Raw genomic sequence first — 22,299 nt, forward strand, 5'->3', positions numbered from 1 at the left:
TACATGAGTCTCTGACAATTACATATAACTAACATTTTTTTAAACTTCCACAAAATAATTCCCCTAATAACATTTTAAGCTGCCAGAGTGAAAGAGGAAGGGGAAAAGTTGAGTTTATTAAATTGTTCATTGTACTTATTTGTTCAGCTTACCAAGTCTTCCTCAAATCAACTCAATTAAATGCTTGTGACTTGAATGGGTAAAAGTAAACTCAAAAAGGAAATAACATTTGTGTTACAACAGAAACACGGGGATTCACTGTTTTATGTCTTCATAGCTTATAAAAAATGCTTTATAAACCTTAAGTCTCATTCTCATATTACAGAATGGATATGAGCATAAGTTCCTGTGGCAACCTTCTCTACGTGCCACAATTATGTCTCAAAATTGTGCTAAAGAAACTGCTCACAAAAAACACTACAACTTTTGCCTGTTAGTTACTCCACCATAAAATCTGAGTTCATGTGTTTGTCAATAGGTACTGTGCAATGTTTATTTCTCTAAATGTAAATTAAACTAAAAATTCCAGAATTCCTGTCCATGACAAAGAAAAAAAGACAAAAGGAAAACTAGGTGCTAATTAATGATAATTACTGCAAATCACAAAGAATTTAATATGAACTCACCTATCCACTACAAAGTCACAGACATTTCTCAAAGCTCACTATATATATACAACTAGATATACTACCAAACAGCACATTTGTTGAATCATCAGTTATGGAATTTTACCTTCATCCCTGTTTTCTTGTTTTCTTCTTTTCTTTTGTGTATGTTCAGCCTACAGAAAAAGGAGTGTTGTTGTATCAGCATCTCTACAGAAGTACACAATAACGAGATTAATGAAATTATGAGAAACCCTACACTAGTAATATGGTGAGATACATAACAAATGCCTGGTTGTGAACTAGAATTTTGTCTAAAACACGTTTAACAACATTACATTTTGCATTTAAATTTGTAGTAAAGATAAATAACTGGACATATTTGCTTCCTCAGTAAGAGTTACAAAAGCAAAGTTTGGGGCTTCCCAGTGCAAAGACAATTCTTATCACCTTTTGTTCTCAGCATAAAGAGTTAACAGAATAAATACATAAGTTGCCAAAAAGGAAACATTAATGCAAACCATACCATGTAAATTTGTATTTAAAATTTTAACTTCATAGAATGAGTTTTGAAGGTAGCTGCAGACACTCTTTACTGAACCAATTTCTTTAGATTGCATTAATTCAACAAAATTTTTTAAACACTGCTAAGTTAGTGCTATTTTTTTAACGTTTGAGAGTGAATCTTACACTTGCTTACCTTGCTGTGCTGGGTCTTAGTGTAGTGATAAAAGAACATATTGAATTCCTTCAAACATTCATCTTTCAGTTCATAAACTCCATGACCAGAGACACCCGGTTTCCTTATCGAGAAATATTTCATGATATACAGATTAATAATATATGTTCAGCACATCTTTGAATGCAAACAAACTATTTGTTTTCTAAAGAAGCAGGATTTGAATGGTTACTCACTAACTTAAAAGCAAGAGCGGGAGTACAATTATGAGTCTTAAATTTTCAATACAGGATTTACAGGGGTAAACAATCCAGCAGCGAAGTCTTTCTAGTCTATACCATATAGAGCACAGCGTATAGCCTCTGAAAATTCTTTTGAACTGTATATCTTAAAATTTCAGACATTGGATGTTTCTGCATAAAATTCAATCCTTTGTTTAACCAAAGTATAAAACAAGTAATACTTGCTTCTTGCCAGCCAGTGAGATTTTTTGAACTGTTCATGTAATTCCCAAAGTAAGATTCCTAGGTATACCCACAGTTGCTCTTGATTAAACATGAACAACCAAGCCACATGAAATTTAAAATAAGGTACGCTAAAATAAGACATTTTTCTCACAAAAATACCAGACATTTGAACTGTTTTTTTCAATTACAATCTATTGTTCTATATTTGCATACCCACGTATATATTTTTTATATATATACATATTTTTAAAATGTATAATTAATTTCCAGAAAAAAGGGAAAGTCCCAGAAAATTAGCAATAAAGTATCACTTACAAGAGTTACTAGATAGTGATTGTCAAAGCTATGATGACTTCTCAACTTTCCTAACCATCTTAGAAAAAAAATTAACTTTTGAAGATTCTCCCACTAGGACTTGAGATTGCTGAACTCCCGAGACTCCTCAAACTGAATTTAAACAAAGAGGGTGGCAAAGGGAAAGAAACAGCAGCAGTGTAGGATATTCCACACACTGTTCTTTCCAAAGCACATTTATTTATTTCAAGATAGCAAAATAGTAGCTAAACAGAGACTATCCTTCATATTGCTTAACCCAAACACATCTAAGAAATTTTATTTCACATTAAACCTATTTATAAAACAACATTAAGAACTTACTTGAATGTAGCCACTTTATCAATTACATTCTCCAAGCCAGTTTCATTGTTCTCCTGGTAAAAAATTTAGTTTGGGATAAACATATAATGATTTAAATATCTTCAGTATTACACTATGTATAACAAAAATAGACAAACAAATTTAGAATTCCCTAATTCATTAACTACTATCTTTTGCCCACTGTTAATCAGAAAGCAGATATTCATTACTGATACTTCCTTGGAATTTGCAAAAGATACATAAAACTTTCACTTAATTATATAGAACTTAATTAATAACAGACCGGATCTCTAGAAACAGGTCAATGCTTATCCAATCTTAACGAAGGGGGAAAAAGAGGTTTAGATATTTTAAACAGTGAATATGGATAGTATGATAATATTTAAGACTATTTCATTTACAACAAAAATTTATGGGTTTTTGCATTGATTGCTGGCCCTGAACACTTGCACAGACTATAAAATCTAATCCACATCCCTCACCTTTGCTTCAATCTTCAACAACTGTAATGGAATGGCAAGGAAATCTTTTTTTTCAAATAGACATGTACAACACTTGACTCCAAATGGATCTGCACAGGTTTAAGTCATCAAAATTACAGGCTTAAATTTACCAGTGGTACACAGGCCAGAATGGAATCTAACTCCATCATCCTACGGGGCCAAACCAGAAAATTTCACAACTTTTCTTTTTGAATCCAGGAGAGCTACAACTGAATAGTCTAAAAAAATTCACTTCTTAATCAAAAAGTGTAATTCCCATATAAGTCTTTACAGATCAGCCCATACTTGAATCTGTGACGTCTACCTTTACATCAGTAAGGTGTCATGCCATTTTGTAATTCTCAAACCAACATTTAAGCTTTGTATTAGAAATGCTTCCATATAAAGATATGAAAGCTAAAGAAGAAAGACATTAAATAAAAAGTAAATAAAAGAAAAAAGTAAATAAATCAGGACTCACGTTTTCAGGCAAGGACTTGGTAATTGCACTGTGAGCCATTGGTTCAATACATAACAGATGGATGATTTCTCTCATTATTACATCTTCTTTTGTCACATTACTGATTCCAGGCACATATCTTTCCCCTGTCAGAATGAACCAAAAGAAGAATGGCAGATATGACAGGTATAAAGCGAAATTGAATTTTGCACTATGATAATGGTATTGCTGGCATGTTTCATTGTATAAGCTTGTATTTGTCAGAAGCCTGTCCCCAGTGTCTGAACAAAAATGATTCTTACCTAGCTTCCTAACAAAATGGGTCAAGTTAGACTCTCTTCATATTCAATTTTAATGTCAATTATGAAGTTATCTAACAGCTTTTTTCACTGTTCAACTCCTATTGTTTTCAGCTCACAAATACTTGTGTTACTGAACCATCTATTTACAAGAGGCACTCTTCAGTATCCTCTGTATGTTTAAGAAAATCAAGCCTGCTCTGTTAAAGCAACATTCCATTACTACAACAACAGAGAGAAATGAAACTTACCCACAACATAGATGAGAATCTGTAGCATCTCTTCTATTAAAACATTATATTGCTTAATCAAATCCTGCAAGAATGAGAGAAATCAGGTTAAAAAAACAAAAACAAAAGTACAGAAAAATCCATCCACCAAATGACACTGAGCTCAGCCTTCATATCTACTACATTGCTGAAGCATTGTACTCTAGGAAGCAATTTTTATTCTAACAAGCTGGAAAAAGTGCCTGCTCTGGTAGAGGAGATATTATACAGCAACTGAAGTGCAAGATCCACATACAAGAAAAGAAACAGCTGAAAAAAAGTATCCCAAATGAAGGGTTATAGAAAAGTTCAAGCCACAAGAAGTAGCATAACAACCCAAGAAACTTCCAACCAAAATATAAGCACATAACATGGCTTAAGAGACATAGAAATACTATAGTAAAGTAATTTACATGGATTTTGGTAGATTCCCTATAAAAGAAAGGTCCAAAACGGGCAAAACATGCTTGCTAATTTTGAAGAAGCTTCTACAAATTTCAAATACAAAATATTTACCTAACCACAAGCTCCTGACTTGTGGTTAGGTACTGACCACAAGTCAGGAGCTGACTTGTGGTGTGGTCTTTAAAATGCAGTTATCAACAGTAGCTAGTTTTTCTTACTGATATTTCATATACTCAAAGTGGACAAATTAAACAGCAGAAAAATTTGCTACTTACCTTATCTTTGGTGGGTTTCATCTTTTTGAAAGCATCAACAAGCTCATATCTCTGCAGTATCAGCAGGAGAAACTGGTTTGGATCCATAAGAGATGCACCTATCTATCAAAAAACCCAAATTAATATGAACATCACTTGTTATTTCAAAATCATGCAAATTAAACTAAATTTTTTTAAAACTACAACTATGCAGTGATTCAGAACATTATACCTGGAGCATGATGATGTCTTTATCATACATCTCTTCTCTACATTTAACATCTTGATAATAGAATACCTAAGAAATAGGAAAACAAAATAGAGATATAAAGTAATGTACTACCAAATGTACATCAGTTAAACTCAGAGGCTTTTCAAACTGCACCACACCTTTATCAAGTAAAGGAAAGTCCACATTTCTTTCAAAATAAATATGTACTTTAATGGAAGCTAAAAATATTTTTTCACGTATCCAGAAAAAGTCTGTTCCATACTTCACACCCCCTTCCAAGAGGGCATAACTACAATGGCTGCTACTGAATTAAGTGAAAATATCCTCCTTCTCCTACCCTGGTTCTCAGAAAGACAATTGTGCAAGAGTTTGCCAAGCTTTACTTCGATTTCATCAGAGTCCTGTGCAAGGTTAGCAGAGAATTTCTGCCAAAGGAAACAAAAACAAAGAAACAAAAAACCCAAAAAAACCCACCCAAAACAAAACAATCAAGCAAGCAAACAACACCACCAAAACCACCCCAAAGTGAAGTCAAAGGAGGCAAATGCAAGGGTAGACTCTTCCCTTTACCTTTACTCTTGCAACAGAAGCCACAAGTATTAGAAAATATTTGTATGTCTAGCTATAGGGTTCTCAAAAGTTTAGTGTGAGACTAAAATAGTTTCACTTCTGTATATAATAATTTCCATACACCATGAGGAACTTCTAACTTTTTATATTATAAGAGTATTAACAAGTACTTTTGCAGTGATTATGAGATCTGAAATTCGTTTACAAGCAGACATCAGCAACATGGATACTATTTCACAGAACAGGAAAAAGAGTAATAACCGAGATGAAAACACTCATCTAAGACAAGGTGATAAGCCATTGCTGAAGATAGAAATAAAACCTTGTAACCTAAATTTCCACCTAGAAACTTTTCTGTTTACTGTAGGAGTGACCCCACGACCTCTCTGCACTGGATGAACCCCTGGCAGCATTACTGAGCAACCCTTGCAAACACTAACAGGATCAGCTCAGCACTGAACACTGCAGGGTGTACCTGGCTTATCAGGGAGAGCCCATTCCTTCTCCACATCTCTGCAGCAACCTGTGCAACCAGGACAAGGCATCGCAAAGGATATTCTACTAGCAGCTCCACTTGAAATTCTTCCTAGAATTTAAAAATGGAAAAAAAACCAAAAAAAACACCTCAGAATACATCTGCCAGTGATTTTAAAAGTGTAAGTCCTAATGAACAAAGATATATTGACAGCCAAAAAATAACTTGTATATGTGCCATCAAGGTTAGAGGATATAGCTTGAGGCTTTTTTCTTTCCAGAGTATAAATCACAACAGCATTTGGGAAAAAAAAAGTATCTTACAGGAGAAACAAACTCGTGCAATCTTGAGATGGCTCCAGTCTTGCTTAATCGTACATGAAGACCTACAAAACCAAGGAAGAAAAATCAGAAAATAAATCTAAATCAGTGAAGGTTCTCCAACCTCTTCTACATGTTAGCTAAATTATCTACACTTCAGAGAATTACAGAAAAAAAAAGTCCAAGTTTGTTTAGGAAAGACTTCATACTTTCCTTTTTTTAAGAGATCTATTACTTTAACACAACAGTTCTTACTAGTCTTACAATCCATCACTTTATGAATAAATTTACACTAAATGAATGAATAAACACCATTCAAATTGTGATGCTATATAATACATACATTTTTTATTTCACATTTAAATCATACATCAGTAGTCAATGAATTTCAAAACTACAAAGCTTAACAGATGGTATCTTGGTATCAAATGATGCGATAAAGAATCTACAGCTTAGTAACAGCATATACTCTCATTTGTATTCTATAGAAAGCAGTGATCGTATTCTGGCTGGAAGCCTGTCTTGGCATTGTGCAGAATATGTCTTTCAGGACGAGCATTTCAACCATCCTAAGATACATATGGCTAGAAACTAAATCCAAGACACAGTAATCATGGACATTTGTTTAAATAAAGGAGATAGAACCAGAAACACTTCAGAGAAAACTAAGGATCTCATTAAAAAAGGAATTTTCTTCCTTCTTGACTGACTTCACTCTCTTCCATTTAAAAAGACATCCTCCAACCTCCATGGTAATGTTGTTTCGAGAAAAACTTTCCCTTAGTGGGACATATGGGGAACACGTCTTCCTGATCATGAGAATGTCAGAAAGTCAGAGAGCAACGCATCTGTGAAGCACTTCATCGAAATGTTTTCTGGAGTAAAGAAATAGAGATGGATGACAAACATGTTTTAAACAGCAATCAAAACACATCACTCACCAGCAAGAGTCCTAGACAGTGGCAAATGTATGCTGACAGGATCTGCAGACACTCTGTAAGGTCTACTCTCCAGGGTATGGCCACATAAGTGAAATACTGTCTTCTCCCGAGAGCGGCCGTTTGTGCTGCACCTCATCACAGCTTTATGACATTCTCTGTAAGACCTGAGCAGCAGCTCTTCCTAGAATTTAAAATACATGTAGCATAAAAAAAAAATCATACATGTTTCTCTTTGTCACATCCAGATTAATTCTTTCAGACCAATTGTTTTTGTGAGCCTTTGAAAAGCTTATTGAAGAATTTTGAAAAATTGTGAGCTTTTGTAAAAGCTCCTATTTCAAAAGCTGTCAGGCAGATTCATGAAAGGCATGCCTACAAGAATCCCAGAAAATTTATATGCTTACATCACAGGCACACCACTCCTGGAACATCAAAAGAATGTTCTTGAGCTGCATCTGAATGGCAATAGCTGCTTCCCAGTCAGGGTCCACCTCAATGTGCTGACCAATCTGTCTTTTTATCTCCTCCATTCCCTGAAATGGAAATCCCACAAAATATTCTGTCTAAATCAGTGATCACAATCTTAAACACAACAGAAAAGTTCACAGTCAAAAGTTAAAACACATGTAACTAAATCTGATGATTATTATTTGTATAAAAAGGGACTGAAGAACTGAACACTGTAATTGCATGTTGACTTCCATTATTATATTAGGGAAAAAAAGACGCTGTAATCTTTTTACAACAGAACATTAGAAAGAAACTATTTAAATGTATTGTACCTGCATGCAAGTTAGAATCCTCAGGAAAGAAACAAATCCTTCTAAAAAACGCTCCCTCAGAAGGTCTGTCCATACTGTAGGTTTGCTGACTAAGATATACCTGTCCCCCCACCAAAAAAAAAAATTATCATACTTTGTTCAGACTTCTCTTATGCTTGTATTTCAAGAGTTCTTGAAATACAATTGTTTTCAATTGTTTTATACCATCAGTTACATAATCAAATTTCATCACCTTCCCCATCTTTAAGTACTCAGAAAATTTCCCAAATACTAGAACTACTAATACCTTGGTGTGAGTCCATCACTGGAAATTAACAGGGGTTTTTTAATTCCAATGTATTTGGGGTATAATAAATGGAGTAATAAACATTACTCAGTTTATTAAAGCAATTTGGTACCAGTAAAATTAGAAAACCCTATGTAGATAAGTATTACACAGCTTTCCCAGAACAATAGCAAATGGGAGACAAATTTCCCACACTGTCTTGCAGTAGATACATTTTATTTATTAATGTAAATATCAAATATCAATTAGATAATTGAAAATCAAAAAATGTTTTTATAGAATGTAATTTTGGTAATTTAAAAATTTAAGCTTCCACTGAAAAATATAACATTACGATATCATGCATGTTTTTTGAGGGGTTTGGGTTTGATTTTAAAGCAGTTTTATCATCAGACTCTGTATTGAAACACTTCATCATACTACCAATATTTTAAAGCTGCTCTAGCTTCTCAGCCTTACACTTACCTGAGGTCATATATTACTGAATACACCCGGTTCAGTTTGTCCTGGCTGTAGCCTTGGAAGTTGAACTTGTCATTTTTGTCTAGGTACTCTGGAAGCACTTCTAGGAGTGTCTCTGTAATGGTGGTGATTACATTTTGCTCTTCAATAAGATGTCGGGCCTGCAAGAACAAAGTAAAATTTTTTTCTTCCTGTTTTTGTTAAATGTCTTCATCAAAATATTTTTCCTTTGAATCCAATCTTTCTGATTAAAAAATCTTTTATGCATTTGCAAAGAGCCCAAGATAAAAAACTCCCCCAGTATTTATTGCATAGGAACACAACTGCTAACAACTTTGCATGTTTGTTCAATTATGACAGCATCCATATAATGGATAGGCTGTTTTTTTTCTAGAATGATGTAGAAAAGAATTTTTACATTAGTACTTCAGACAGGAAACATATAACCTTTAAAATTTATAGATATACTTCCTCCCCATATTTCTCCCCCACAAGAAGACATTTCACTATTTTTTATCCCCTTGCCCTGTTTTTAAAGTCACATAGACAGGTAAATGTGAGCAATAAATAAATACACAAAGTTAATGCAGAGTACAATGTACCAGGAACTTAAACTTATTTGCAGTCCCTCTATGCTCTGTAATGAATTTTCACATCAACTCAAGCTCCTGCTTTCATACTAGCCTTCACAAATCTCTTTCATATTCAACTCAGCAATGCATAAAGACTCCCTGCCCAATACAACAATCTGCAAAAGTGACACAAGCAATTCTCAAACTTATTTTACACCTCCAGCAGAGCCAGGTTGTACATACCAGGGTAGGTACAGTGAACATCTGAACAGAGAGTGCTGTCACAGAGAGAACTCTGTCATGATCATCATTGATGTATTCCTTTTGCAATGCCTTGTAATACTAGAAAAAGAATATTGGAGACATTAAACAAATGTTAATGAAAATGTTTACTTTTTTTATTCACAAGAATTACATCTCAGTGTGTCTCTCCCACCTAATAGAAGCAGTTCCAACAAAACCAGCACAATATCCTTAATACACCAAAGCAAGTCAATATGGCCCTCACTGCCTTAATACTGAAGATAAGCACAAATGTAACTCATTTGTCAGATTGGAACCAGAATTATTTTTTCCTACAACCAATCTTTCCCTGAAAAAATACTAAGTATCTGAAAAAAATTAAATATCTGAAGACAAAAAAATAAAGACATTAAATTCTTAAAAAACAAGTCTTCCTCCTGCAGTGACCTGCATGGATAGTTGTTCAACAACTGTCTGTAAATTACATGTACAATGGGTAACGCAAGTCTTTATTTGCTTTGTTTCAGTCCAGAGAAAATCAAAAAATATCAATCATCTTTATCAGAATTAAAAAGTCTCACCCTAAAAAAAAAGCACTTTATCTTATGCTTTGTGTATTTCTTAATTGTATCAAATTTTCAAAAAGAAAGGCCAATTTCAGTTGCAGTTCATATGGCACTTCAAAAGACACACAGAAGAATAACTATATGGCATTCAAACAAGCATGAGTCTAAGGAGTCTAAGGAACAAACCAGTGACATGGGAATTAATTAACTGCACTCCAATAAAGGCTGAGCCAGCTATTGAAGTTCTGCTTGCTTAAAATTGATTATTTATATTGAAACAATTTCAGTTTGGGGGAACTTTCATAAAACTAGTACAAATTCATAGCATAAAAATGAAACCATTTACCTTCACAAATTCAACAGCAAAAAGTTTTTTGTATTCCATTTCCATGAAAAAACTACTGAAGATAAGTTCATGAAGAACCTTCCTTGCCCCTACAAAGAGTCAATACAACACATGTCACTTTGCTGTATTAAGATGCAGCTTTTTGTGGGAAAAAAGGAACCAATTACTAAACTACAATTAAAATTCATTAGAAGTCTTGAAATGGTTATGAAGCATAAGAAGGAAGTTATTAATTATTTTTGGGTTTTGATGTTTATTGGTATGTATTTAAAACATCAAGTAATCAAGTCACTCAGTGTCAGTTTGCATTTTGTAAAAAGATTTTTTAAGATACAAAAAGCACGACAAATTGAGGTGGCAAACATATATCCCAAATATAAATTAGTCCAGCTGTAAAAATTAAGGCTGTATAAAAACTGTAATAAAAAGAAACATGAAGAAATGTAATTCTATACACATAGCACTTACATTACCTATATGTTACACACATGAAAAATTAATTTGACAAATCTTTAGTTTATAGCAACACAGATACACAAACCTTTATGAAGCCTTGCATCCCATAGCATCAACTTGCTTATAAAGCAGGGCTTTTCAGATCCAGCTTCTTCCTTGAGACATATTTGACAAAAGATCTGGCGAAAGTCACCTGCAGGGATGAAACTACTCATTTGTACAAGAATGCTTCAATAATTAAGTTATATGACACAAGCAAATTAGAATTACATAATTCTATTACTTAAAAGAAAAAAAAAAGGCACTTAAATAAGAATTACTTTAACATTTTTTCTCAATGAATATATTTCCACATAACCTTTGCCTCACTAATTTTTTCCTATTATTCTTGCCTACCTAATTTAATAACTCCTGTGATGCAGAAGAGTATTTAAAAATGAAAATAATTTAGACAGCTTTGCAAAGCAGATCCATAAGAGGCCTTTACTACGCCAGCACAGAAATACTCAGGGCTAGGCAAGTTTCTGCTGGTCACTGCCTCAGGCCTTGAAAGTCAGTCTTTTGTAGAATTTCAGAAATTCTTTTGTATTTTCTTGCACCTCTCAGTAACACAGTATTTGAAGCAGTTTTGGGGATCAATATATCGCAGTGAACCTTGGGTTTTTAACTTTCCAAAATGAGGCTTTGTTAATTTGAAAAGGAAAAATGAATAGTCATGAATCAAATTCCTGACAACGTGGAAATAAACATTATTAAATGTTTATTGATCCATGTTCTACCACTTGAAACAAAACCATGGAAAGAACAGGAACCACCAGACTGCACAAATGTTCCAGCTGAGTACAGAACATCAGGCTCATAATGCCTCTGTGTATATATAATTCAGAAGGAAAGGAATGTTTAACTTCAATCTTTGTACTTAAAGACTCTCCTGAAACATAGAAGTATCAGTTAGCTTACATGGATAAAATCAAACTTTCACCAGAAACTTTGAAATAAACCACACTCAAAAAATTTGTACCAACTGAAAGAACTATCTGAAGAATTCAGAACAGCAAGAAAATACTGTTGGCAAAATAAATACAAACTTGAAAATGAACATTGTAAAGAATAACAAAAAAGTAAAGTTCTGATCTATGTATTTCAAGTAAGTATTCAGAAAAATTGAGATGAAATTCACTTTATTAAAGCTTACAAAGGAGTTAAAGCAGACCATCATATTTACCTATCAAGAAGGAGGATAAGGAGTGAGTGGAGCTTAATTTGTACCATGTGGAGAAATTTTATAATGGCTTTCGTGTGGCAAGACACAAGTATATAAAAAAAAAGAAACAAATCAAAGGTACATTGATTAAGAAATCTTTAAAACCATAAGCATCATCAAACACCAGCACAAATGTTTGAAAGCTTCAAACTTTCCACTGCTGGATTTTTTTAAATTATGATTTTAAGGTGCTTGTTGTATTGACACTTTCTAACGAATCACAGCTATCAAATCTAAAGCAGAAATTGATGTAATCAGAGGATCTACGTTTCCACTGACAGAGATGCTCTGTGGCTTTCCCCCAGCACTGAGGAGGGAAGCCTTTATGTAAAGGAGTCACACACTGAGTGTGTATGATGCTAAAAGTGAGAATAATAAAACTTTGAGATAGTGCTCCATTAGGGAAACAAACACATTTATTTCAACAAGATGGAACAGGAAAGTACTGCTACTGATAACCTTGCTAATGAATATCATCACCCATGCTACTGCACTATTAATTTTCTACTTAGAACATTAAAGTATTTTAATGAAGGTAATATCATACATAACACTGCTTAATTCATTCAAATACTGGCATGGCATTATTGTAACAAAACCCAGTAATGCTTACTTGAATAGCTCATGAGTTTGTTCAGCCAAGAACCAAGGCGTAAGGCAAACTTCTGGTGTGCCATGACATCAGCATGCAGAACCTCCACGTGAAGAGGTCGTTGAGAAACATTTTCAGAATGCCTCTAGGAGTCAGGTAAATATTAGTACATATAAAATAAAACATTTATTTCACTACTTATTTTCACTAACCACTGTCTCTCCCAAGCAAAACAAAGGAAACAGTTTAATTATTTATTTCTAAAGATATCTATCTGTCTCAAATGTGGTGGTGTAAATTCAATTCCAAAAACTTCACAGGCAAGTAATAAAACCATGGAAGTACTAAGCTAAAGACTGTATGGCAGACAAATAAATACTCAATGTTAATACTAATTAGGTTGGTATGGGGTGTTTTTTGGTCAAAATTACTTCAGGAAGTTACCTTAATTTCTTCTTTTGCTTCCTGACAAGAGGCATAATGTCCTGCCTTAACAGCTCTACGACCCTGTTTAAGAAAATACTGAGCATGAGACCAATATAAAGCAAACCTAAAATATCACAAGTTTGATCCTTGTGATGTTTTCTATACACTATAGAAAAAACCAGGGCCAAACACCACTCACAGTGCTATTAAACACCAAGGCACAAATAAAAATTAACATAATTACCTGTAGGAAAAATGTTAACCAAATTAACAACACAATGACCAAGTAATGTCTATATATCTTATTATTATATAAAGAAAATTCATGTACACATTAAAACAGATGAAAGAGATTTCTGCAGAATAATTTCAATACAAATCATATCAACTTTCCTCCTGGCACAAAGTACATGAAATAGCAGAGCATAACCAGAGAGAAGTACTTCCTAAACCAGTTGTCCACATCTGAAAAACAAGTGCTGACTAAGAATTCCTCAGCCATGTGCCTTTCTTTCCTCAAGCTCCACAACCAGAAACAAAGATTCTATAACTGAAGCAGTAGCTCTTAATGATTAGAAGGTGACCCTCTCCAATAACCCAAATGCACTGACCTCTTTATCTATGGCAGTTGTATGCAACTGGGCTTCACCAAGTTCACAGCCCAGTGCCCTTTGCAGGCTGTAGATGACATGATCGTAAGAGTGGTGCTCATCATTGAAAAGGACACAGTAGTAGCTGTCTACCTTCTCTCTGCTGGGAAAAAGGTAACATATCATACAAATAAAAGTAAAATTGTAAATAGTGTCCTATTGAATACAGCTTAATTGATAGCTTGAGAAAAATGCTAAACACAATAAAAAGAAAGGTAATCAAGTAAATCAAACATATTCTTCATGCTAATGACACCCCCCCACCATCTATGTCAGAAAAAGCTATAGAAATTATGTTTCAAGATAAGATTGAATAAATTTGTTATTCTCTTATACTTTCCTTTCTCTAATGTTTTATGAACCCATTTATTTTTTAATGTGGTATACAGCCTTTTTCCATTTTCACAACATCATGGAATGATTTGACTTGGAGGGGACCTTTGAAGTTCATCTTGTCTAGCAATGAGCAGGGACATCTTCAACTAGATCAGGTTGCTCAGAGCCCCATCCAACATGACCTTGAATGTTTCCAGGGATGGTGCATCCACCAACCCTCTGGGCAACCAGTTCCACTGTTTCACTGCCCTCATTGTGAAAAAAATCCTTCTTGTATTTATTCTAAATCTACCATCCTTGAGTTTTGAACCATTAGCCCTTGTCCTCTTGAAACAGACTTTGCTAAAAGGTTTGTCCACATCTTTCTCTCAAGCACTGTGGAAAGCATCCTTGAAAACCTGCCAGCTCAGTTCTGCACCCCTGCCCCTTAGCACCCCATCAGTGTCTCCCAAGACAGTCAATGGTACCTGGTGGGTCTCTCCATTCCTGACATTTCCTCCCCTGTGCACTAAGACCTACCATTTCACTGTAGATCAGGCTGGCTCAGGAGCACATCCCTTCAGTGACTGATGGAGGACAGTCACACACTACTTTTCCCATGAACTATCAAGAGCTTTTCTCTACATAACTCTACATCAAATATGCCATAGACCTGTTTACAGGGATTTCAGCACTAATGTCTGTATGAGTATGAGACTATTTCAGGCAACATTATAATCCAAGTTGCTAATGAATTGAAAACAAAGTTGGAAATACTCCCTACCTAATGGTGAGCTCCACAGGCAGTTCCTTCTCTTCCTCCCAGATAAGCATATCTACAATATATTTTATCACAGAGGGAAACACTCTCCTAGAATGCTCCATAATTTCTTCATTCAACTGACATTCAGAATTCTGTAAAACATGAGATAATATTAATATGGAAAATAACCTAAAAAAATTAAAAGGGGGTTGGTAGAGTACATTATTAATATAACAGGAAATTATACTATAATATGTATACATATACTGTAAATTATATATACATACTTATACTATAATCAGGAAATCATCTTTTTCACAATTTTCAAGGAAATTAACCTCACCTAATCTCTTCTTTTCAAAGTTATTTCATCCCAAGGGCTCTCAGTAGTATTCCAACAGTTTCATATACTTTTCTTTACGCATCCATGTTTTCTCTAAGCCTAGACTATGAAAGGCCTCATCAAATGTGTTAGTGTTAGCTCCACTTTTTTTAAACTTGCATGCAAAAAAACTGTTTAACAGCTTACTTCATTCCTATAGGTATTAAAAGTTTGCATTGCAGATCAAGTAACAAGCTCCAATTGGTAAATAAATTACTCCTTATTGCAGCTTCAACTATTTTTATCTCTGAAATCCATTAACTTTCTTCAAAAAGGAAGATGAAAAAGTGAAGGAAAACTTTGTCTCATTTTTCTGTAAGGCCAGTGCTTTTTATTCCTTTTCCATTTGACTTTTTGACCAGACTATAAATAACAATATGTTTGCTACAAAACCATCAGGGATTCGGGGTCTGCTTGCAATGACAAATGCTGAGGTTTTTCATCTTGATTATGTCAGAATGAAGGACTCCAAAAAAACCCCAAATTTTACCTGAAGCAGCTGATTTGCCCACATTCTCTTTAACAATTCCTTCTAAGATGGCATATTTTTTGTTAATATGCTCCTTTATGAGGTACAATAACCATGAGATATTCTAGCATAAAAGGTCCGTTTCAAGGCATATAAAATTTTTTTAGTCATAGTGACAGATCACACACCAGAAGAAACTGACAAATTCAGTAATTACTGAACTGACTGTTCAATACTGCAGTAATGTAGAAAACAGAAAATATTAAAATCAAACCTCTAAACATTTGCTAACCTCTGGGAAACCAATTATTTGTAAATAAGAACTAATATACTTAGCAAAGAAAACAAGAGACTGCAATTTTAATTCCTCAGTTATTATTTACAGATTAATTCCAAATGAAAGACTCAAACACACAAAGCAGGTAGATGAAACTGTCTCCAAACAAAAAGCAAAAAACCCAAAGGATGTCCAATATATATGTTTGATCCCAAATATCTTGACCAAGGAAATCCTGATTCAACTTGACTGAACCTGTTACGTGAGTTATACAATACATATATATTCATACATAGGAATAAGCACTTTTTGAAATAAGAAGGTAACATTTACAAAAATTTTTATTTCACTTTAAGCAATATTCTTACTTCTTTTGGAGAACTTGATGCTCCAGGCTCATGTTTAGTACACAGTGGTCCAGCCTTCCATGCCTCTGTATCCCCACAGTCACAAAATCCACCCCCAGTGGAGCTATGCATCTGGAACAACCATGTATTTCAGTCATGAAATATACCCAAAAAAATCAAGAGGAAAATAGCATTGTGAATTATTTAAATCAAACACAAATATAAACACCTAGTTAGAAGAGTCACTGCATAACCAATGGACTTTTTAGATAAAAGGAAACTTGCCAGAGGAGAAAGGGGGTAAAAGATAAACCTTTTGAGCAGAAAATAAAGAAGGAAATAGAGTTGTTGCTACAGAAAGGTATGCAAGTCCTAAATAAATTTAACTTGAAAGTAAGTGAAAAAGCCTATGACTGATGAGTGCTTCATAAATGGCAAAATATTTCTGGGTTTATTCACAAAATAATAGCAAAGCTTTCTAATGCCTTCTTTAAAATTACTTCACCAAGTTAGAAAATAAGATTAAAAAACAATGTGAATATTAAATAGACATTTAGTAGTACCTCTACTTCTAACCAAAGAAAAGATTACATGATCAGCATCTAAATACATTTTTATAACTAACTTTGCATTGCACTTTCAGAAGGGTACAAATTCTGAGTCTCCATTTCAGCAAAAAGTTCAGACAAAACTCGGGCAAAACCAATTATCCTTAGCTTCCTCCAAATCTCTGATCTTGAAATAATTCTAAAAAACCACTGACCAATTAAAAAGACATTCAAAAATATGTTATTTACCTGAAACATTTTAAAATAATCTGATCTAATTAGACATGCTTTGAGCAGGAGGCTGGACTAGGTGATCTCCTTAGGTCCCTTTCAACATAAATTATTATGAATCTACAAAGAGCACATCCTATATCCTTTAGATGAAAATGCTACAAATCTGCTCCCATATGACTACCTATTTCCATAGCTGATGTTCTGCCTGAAGAATTTACTGAAAAACAGGGAAATGACAGCAGCTTCTCAGCCCAGCTCTGCTTCCAAAGTGCTCTGTAATCATTACTGTGTGTTTTCCCTGGGTTTTCCCCTTCCTTAAATCCCAACAGAACCGGCTGGGACTTGGAACACAACTGCCATTATCAGTCACAGCTCTTTGCTCTGACCTACACTTTCATGAAATTGCCAAAGAGAATAACACTTCATGCATTAATAAATTACTTTCTCTTTTGTTTCTTCACTTAGCAAGTTGCTGTTCTTAGAAGAAGCTTTACATAGCTAGAAACACAAGAGAGAGATATTAGGTAATTCATAAATACCAGAATTTATTTTTTCAATAATAAAATTACTAATGGTTTATATGCAGTTTATTATAGCCCCAAAAGAACTTCTCTAAAATTACAAGTACCATTTGTTAAAATAAGATTTTCCTACCTTGTATCGGTGGTTCTTGTGAATGCTATTCTGGAAGCAGTCGATACAGAGCACACAAGTTGGATCAACTGCACAGTCTCTGCAACAAAAATGTTAAGTGGAAAACATTCTAAAACAAATACTTGAAATTTTCATGCACAAAAGAACATGTTGCTATGAAAAAAAAGAAAAACTGAGATTAACAACAGATTAAAATCATAAAAACATTGACTTTCATCATCTTCCTGTGACATGAAGCAACCAGTCTTGTTAAATTTGAACCATGTAGTCAAATCTGTTATACCAAATTCTTTCAAAAACATGCTCAATTTCCACTTTCACTCGCTTAGCAAAACTTTTTCTGGTTTTGCTAAGAATAAGCAGCTAGGAAAACCAGTGAGGACTCTGAATTAACCCTTATTATTATTTCCAACATCAGTCAGTAGTCAGTTTGCTCATTAAATTTTAGCTACACTTCTACTAGGTTATGTTTCTAATTTTTAAAACAGAAGTCAAAATCTGAAAAGAATTCCTTACTAAATAAGCTAGGAATATATACCTTGAAATGTAACTTGTAAAGTTTCACTCATGCATTTAAATACTTGAAAATAGGGAATTACACTCATGGACAATCTAATTCCATTTTATCCTACGTTTCACATACATACTTTTATAGATTGCCTTTTTCCTTAAAACATGGCCACTTTTTTCTTTAAATGCTGCTTTATTCTATGCAAAATGTAGATGACAGGTGCTAAATGACAACATTTTACTCTATACCATTGTTCAACATTTAGTTCAAGCTTCCTGTACAACTAAAATATCATGGTAATTCTGATTACAGAATAAACTTCCTTCCAAACCTTGAGATTATAATAATCATTACAATCATTTAATACCTTAGTAACACTCACTTATTACCATAAATCTACTGAAAGAATAGTCAAAGAAAAGAGAAGGCAGAAGTGCCTACTAGATTTGAAATTCAGAACATTCAGATTTCAGAACTGCAGAGTGCCTTTTATTTTTAGTATTTTAGAAGCCTACAGCAAACAGATACCTAACTTCAGATGCAGTAGAACAATACAGTACCTTGTATAAATACTACCATTTTTGCAAGACTGCAATTCAAAAAAAAATAAGAAAGAGAGTAACTCAGACATTTAGCTTTGTCTTTTTGCCGGCTACCATACATGAACTCTGGAGAGACAGGAAGAGAATTATTCTTGATCTAGCAGCACTAAACAGCCTTGTCCTGCTTTTTCCTTTATACAGCTGTCCCACTCACTATACACTTTCTAGTACAGACAGCAGGATTTCTTAAAAGACCATTCTCCTTTCATACACAACACTACCTGATTCCTAGAAAATGCTGCAGAGTATGTGATTGATTAAAACGTTACAGTGAAATTCATAAAAAAAGTTTATAGAGAGCTTTTGACACTTCCTGAACTCTAAGGAACTCTAAACTCTTACATATAGTGCTTTTCATCTCTAATAATAGTCTTAGTATTTCTAATTAAATTTTCTAAGCTTTTAAAATAAACTGAAAATTAGAATAAACTATGACAATAACATCATATTAATGCTCATCAATTGCTAGAACTGTTGCAATCTTTACATTTACCACAAATACTGCTAGCTTTTTAATATTAATATATTTTATTCATGATACTCATTAATGTATTTGTATTAATAGGAATTAATAAAATTAATTCTATCAAATCAATAAGATTTGATTTCACCTTTAATATATTGCAGGATGAGAAAAAAGGGTGAAAATTTACCATTGGTTCCACAGCTATTGCCAAAGCAAAGGACTAATGATGCTCAGAAATGCTGGATTCTGTTTCAGACTTTGAAAGGGCGAGTACTGTATCCCTCAGTTCAGGTACAGACTCCATATTCATACCCTACACTTCCATCCAACACTTTTAACCAATAGCTTCCAGTACTTTTAGTAACCTTTCCATTTCATTCCCCATTTCTCTGCCAAACCTTCTTTTCATATGTAATTTTCCTTACTCTAAAGTGGTTTGAAATGGGAACCAAATGCCAGCATTAGTTAAGCAAAGAAGCACCATGACACAAGGAATGACTAGTTAGCAGCACAACTGATTTTATTCAAGCACTTTGCTGTATTATTTCAGATGGGAACATTGATGACAACACACCATCATCCTTACCTGCAAGAGTATGTTGTCTCCCCTCCTTTGAACACCTTTCCACACAGCTGGGAGGTTCCACTCTGCTGTAGTTTCTCCAGGAATATATCTGGGTCCTCCCCAAACAAATAACATTCTAGGGGGTATAATATTGCTGCCTGGACCATTTCTTCTTGTTTCTCCACCAAGGGGTCCATTTCAGCTGAGTAAATATTTGGCACATGTTTTGCCAAGCACTGTAAAAATGCAGCTTGGAAGTCGAATCTTTCATCACACCACTGCAACAAAATGGACACCCATGGATAAACAAATAAGTAAATATAAAGAAAATAGGATTACACACTTCTACTGTGAATTCAGAATTCTTTCCTACATCAGAAGTCAGTTCCTTGAGCAATAAAATCCAAGAAACCATGGATTTCCAATGATTTCTCTGCTATTTTCCACCACAGTATTTTCCACTTTGAAGTCTTCTGCTAAAATACCCTAAGGCAAGAGTTGGCAAGTGCTATGTTACTGTAGAGAAACCCATGCATTAATTAATTTTCAACTACACTCTTCCCCACAGGCCAACTAATACACAAAGTTTGATGTCTGTTCAGCTGATGACAAATGGAAAGAATTGCCACAGCTGGGAAAAGTTTGGGATTCATTCCTTTGCCTGCTGATAGTCACAAAACATGTACCAACTTAACAGTCTCCTGAAAGCCTTGTGGAACTGGTCATCAGAGGTCAATAGCTGCTGAGGAAGAGAGAGCCCAAATGATCATACAAGCTTACTGTTGTTGGGAAACCAGACTAAAATGCAATTTTATTTTTTAAGACAATTAATGAAAGCACTTGTGTTTTGACTTGAGGTTCTTAGTCCATAACTTCACTTCCAACTTCTTTGCTTCTCCAAACAGGTCTCTCCAATTGTCCTATTTCTGTCTTTCAAGTTTGAATATTCTTCCTTTCATATTATTCCCATGATTTAGAAATAACTTGGTTTTTCCCACTGCAAATCAGACAAGGCTCTTAAAGACAACATCCTTTCAAACACAACCTTGGTTAAAATCCAAATATCATAGAATATCCTAAGTTGGAAGGGACTCACAAAGACCATTACGTCTAAAACAGGACAGCCCCAAGAACCACACCATGTGCCTAAGAGCATTGTCTAAATGCTTCTTGAACTCTGGCAAGACTGAAGCCACAACCACTTCTCTAGGAAGCCTCTTCCAGTGCCCAACACCCTTTGGGGAAAAACCTTTTCCTAATATCCAACCCAAATCTCTCCTGATGCCATCCCATGCTGTTCCCTCAGGTCTTGTCACTGGTTACCACAGAGAAGAAATCCGTGTCTGCCCCTCCTCCTCCCCACACAAAGAAGTTGCAGACTGCAATGAGGTCTCCCCTCAGTCTCCTCCAGGCTGCATAGTTATTCCAGCTGCCCTTCACACAGCTTCCCCTTCTAGGCCCTTTGCCATCCTTGCTGCCCTCCAACAGGCTTGTATCTTCTTATATTGTGGTGCCCAAAACTGCACAAAGATTCAAGATGAGTGCAAGAAAAAAATGCATATGTAATTTCATAAATAGCTCTAAAGGGAATTTTCTCCAGACCAGCAAGTAGGGAATGAGGAAAGCAACCACCAAATGACCCAGACTGAAAGAAGGCTCAAAGTAGACTATTTAACTTTCTATGTGAAAAACAAAAAATCCTCAATCCATTATTTATTTTTTTGGCCATTAATCTTCCTCAACATTACCCTTAGGTAGCCCATTACTTTATTTATCATGGTGAAAATGCATGGCAGAAGCTGATGGAAAAGATAAGCAAGCCATGGATAATGTGATCAAGCAGAATAGCAGACTCGCCCATAACCATATTAGAATATTCTTATTTTGTAAGTGCAGCAGCTTGATCAGTCTGCTCAGATTCCTTGAATCACAAAGCATTCAAACCTATCCATTATTATCTGAAAATGAAGACCCATCCATGAGTTGAAAGGAACCAGTTATTTTTAATTCCAATGCTAACAAACAAATCTGGCTTTTTTCCAGAATTCCACCTGAGCAGTAAGCACCACTGAAATTATTGTATTGGTCATAAAAGCTGTATCACACACACATATGTAATATATCTGCAATCTGTATACACATACATACATGCACTCAAATAAATGTATGTATTTATTTTCACACATGCAGATCTGAGGAGCAAAAAGAAAAGGAAATTAAATGGTTGTCTTTTTATTTTAATTAACTTATTCAAATTTTTGAACTACCTAGCAACATTTTTATTCAATAAATGTGATGTTTAGCCAGGGCATAAAGACACTAAATTGTAAAGAAGAACTAGAAATTAAATCCTAATTTATCAGATACTTGCATATTAACACTGAAAAAACAAAAATATCACACATA

At 34.4% G+C, this 22,299-nt stretch overlaps 1 protein-coding gene across 4 annotated transcripts in view; it reads right to left on the bottom strand.

Annotated features, from left to right (window-relative positions):
- The window catches only part of UBR1 (ubiquitin protein ligase E3 component n-recognin 1), a 57,090-nt gene that overhangs the window by 28,386 nt on the left and 6,405 nt on the right, over positions 1-22,299 (bottom strand). For 2 of the 4 annotated variants that reach the window (XM_030275491.4, XM_030275489.4), the window contains exons 2-24: positions 19,915-20,171; positions 17,750-17,828; positions 16,335-16,445; positions 14,860-14,990; positions 13,722-13,860; positions 13,129-13,191; positions 12,706-12,829; positions 10,914-11,021; positions 10,373-10,461; positions 9,461-9,559; positions 8,649-8,806; positions 7,898-7,997; positions 7,520-7,648; positions 7,116-7,296; positions 6,178-6,239; positions 5,855-5,965; positions 4,810-4,875; positions 4,599-4,700; positions 3,901-3,964; positions 3,372-3,496; positions 2,409-2,461; positions 1,306-1,408; positions 733-781 (exon numbers count right to left, since the gene is read on the bottom strand). In XM_030275491.4, coding sequence (XP_030131351.4) covers positions 733-781; positions 1,306-1,408; positions 2,409-2,461; positions 3,372-3,496; positions 3,901-3,964; positions 4,599-4,700; positions 4,810-4,875; positions 5,855-5,965; positions 6,178-6,239; positions 7,116-7,296; positions 7,520-7,648; positions 7,898-7,997; positions 8,649-8,806; positions 9,461-9,559; positions 10,373-10,461; positions 10,914-11,021; positions 12,706-12,829; positions 13,129-13,191; positions 13,722-13,860; positions 14,860-14,990; positions 16,335-16,445; positions 17,750-17,828; positions 19,915-20,171 — 2,503 coding nt within the window. Of the gene's footprint in view, positions 1-732; positions 782-1,305; positions 1,409-2,408; positions 2,462-3,371; positions 3,497-3,900; positions 3,965-4,598; positions 4,701-4,809; positions 4,876-5,854; positions 5,966-6,177; positions 6,240-7,115; positions 7,297-7,519; positions 7,649-7,897; positions 7,998-8,648; positions 8,807-9,460; positions 9,560-10,372; positions 10,462-10,913; positions 11,022-12,705; positions 12,830-13,128; positions 13,192-13,721; positions 13,864-14,859; positions 14,991-16,334; positions 16,446-17,749; positions 17,829-19,914; positions 20,172-22,299 lie in introns of all 4 variants that reach the window. The other 2 variants (XM_030275490.4, XM_030275488.4) reach the window with 1 other exon arrangement.

Source organism: Taeniopygia guttata, chromosome 5 (genome assembly GCF_048771995.1).
Source record: "Taeniopygia guttata chromosome 5, bTaeGut7.mat, whole genome shotgun sequence".
NCBI lineage: Eukaryota > Metazoa > Chordata > Aves > Passeriformes > Estrildidae > Taeniopygia > Taeniopygia guttata.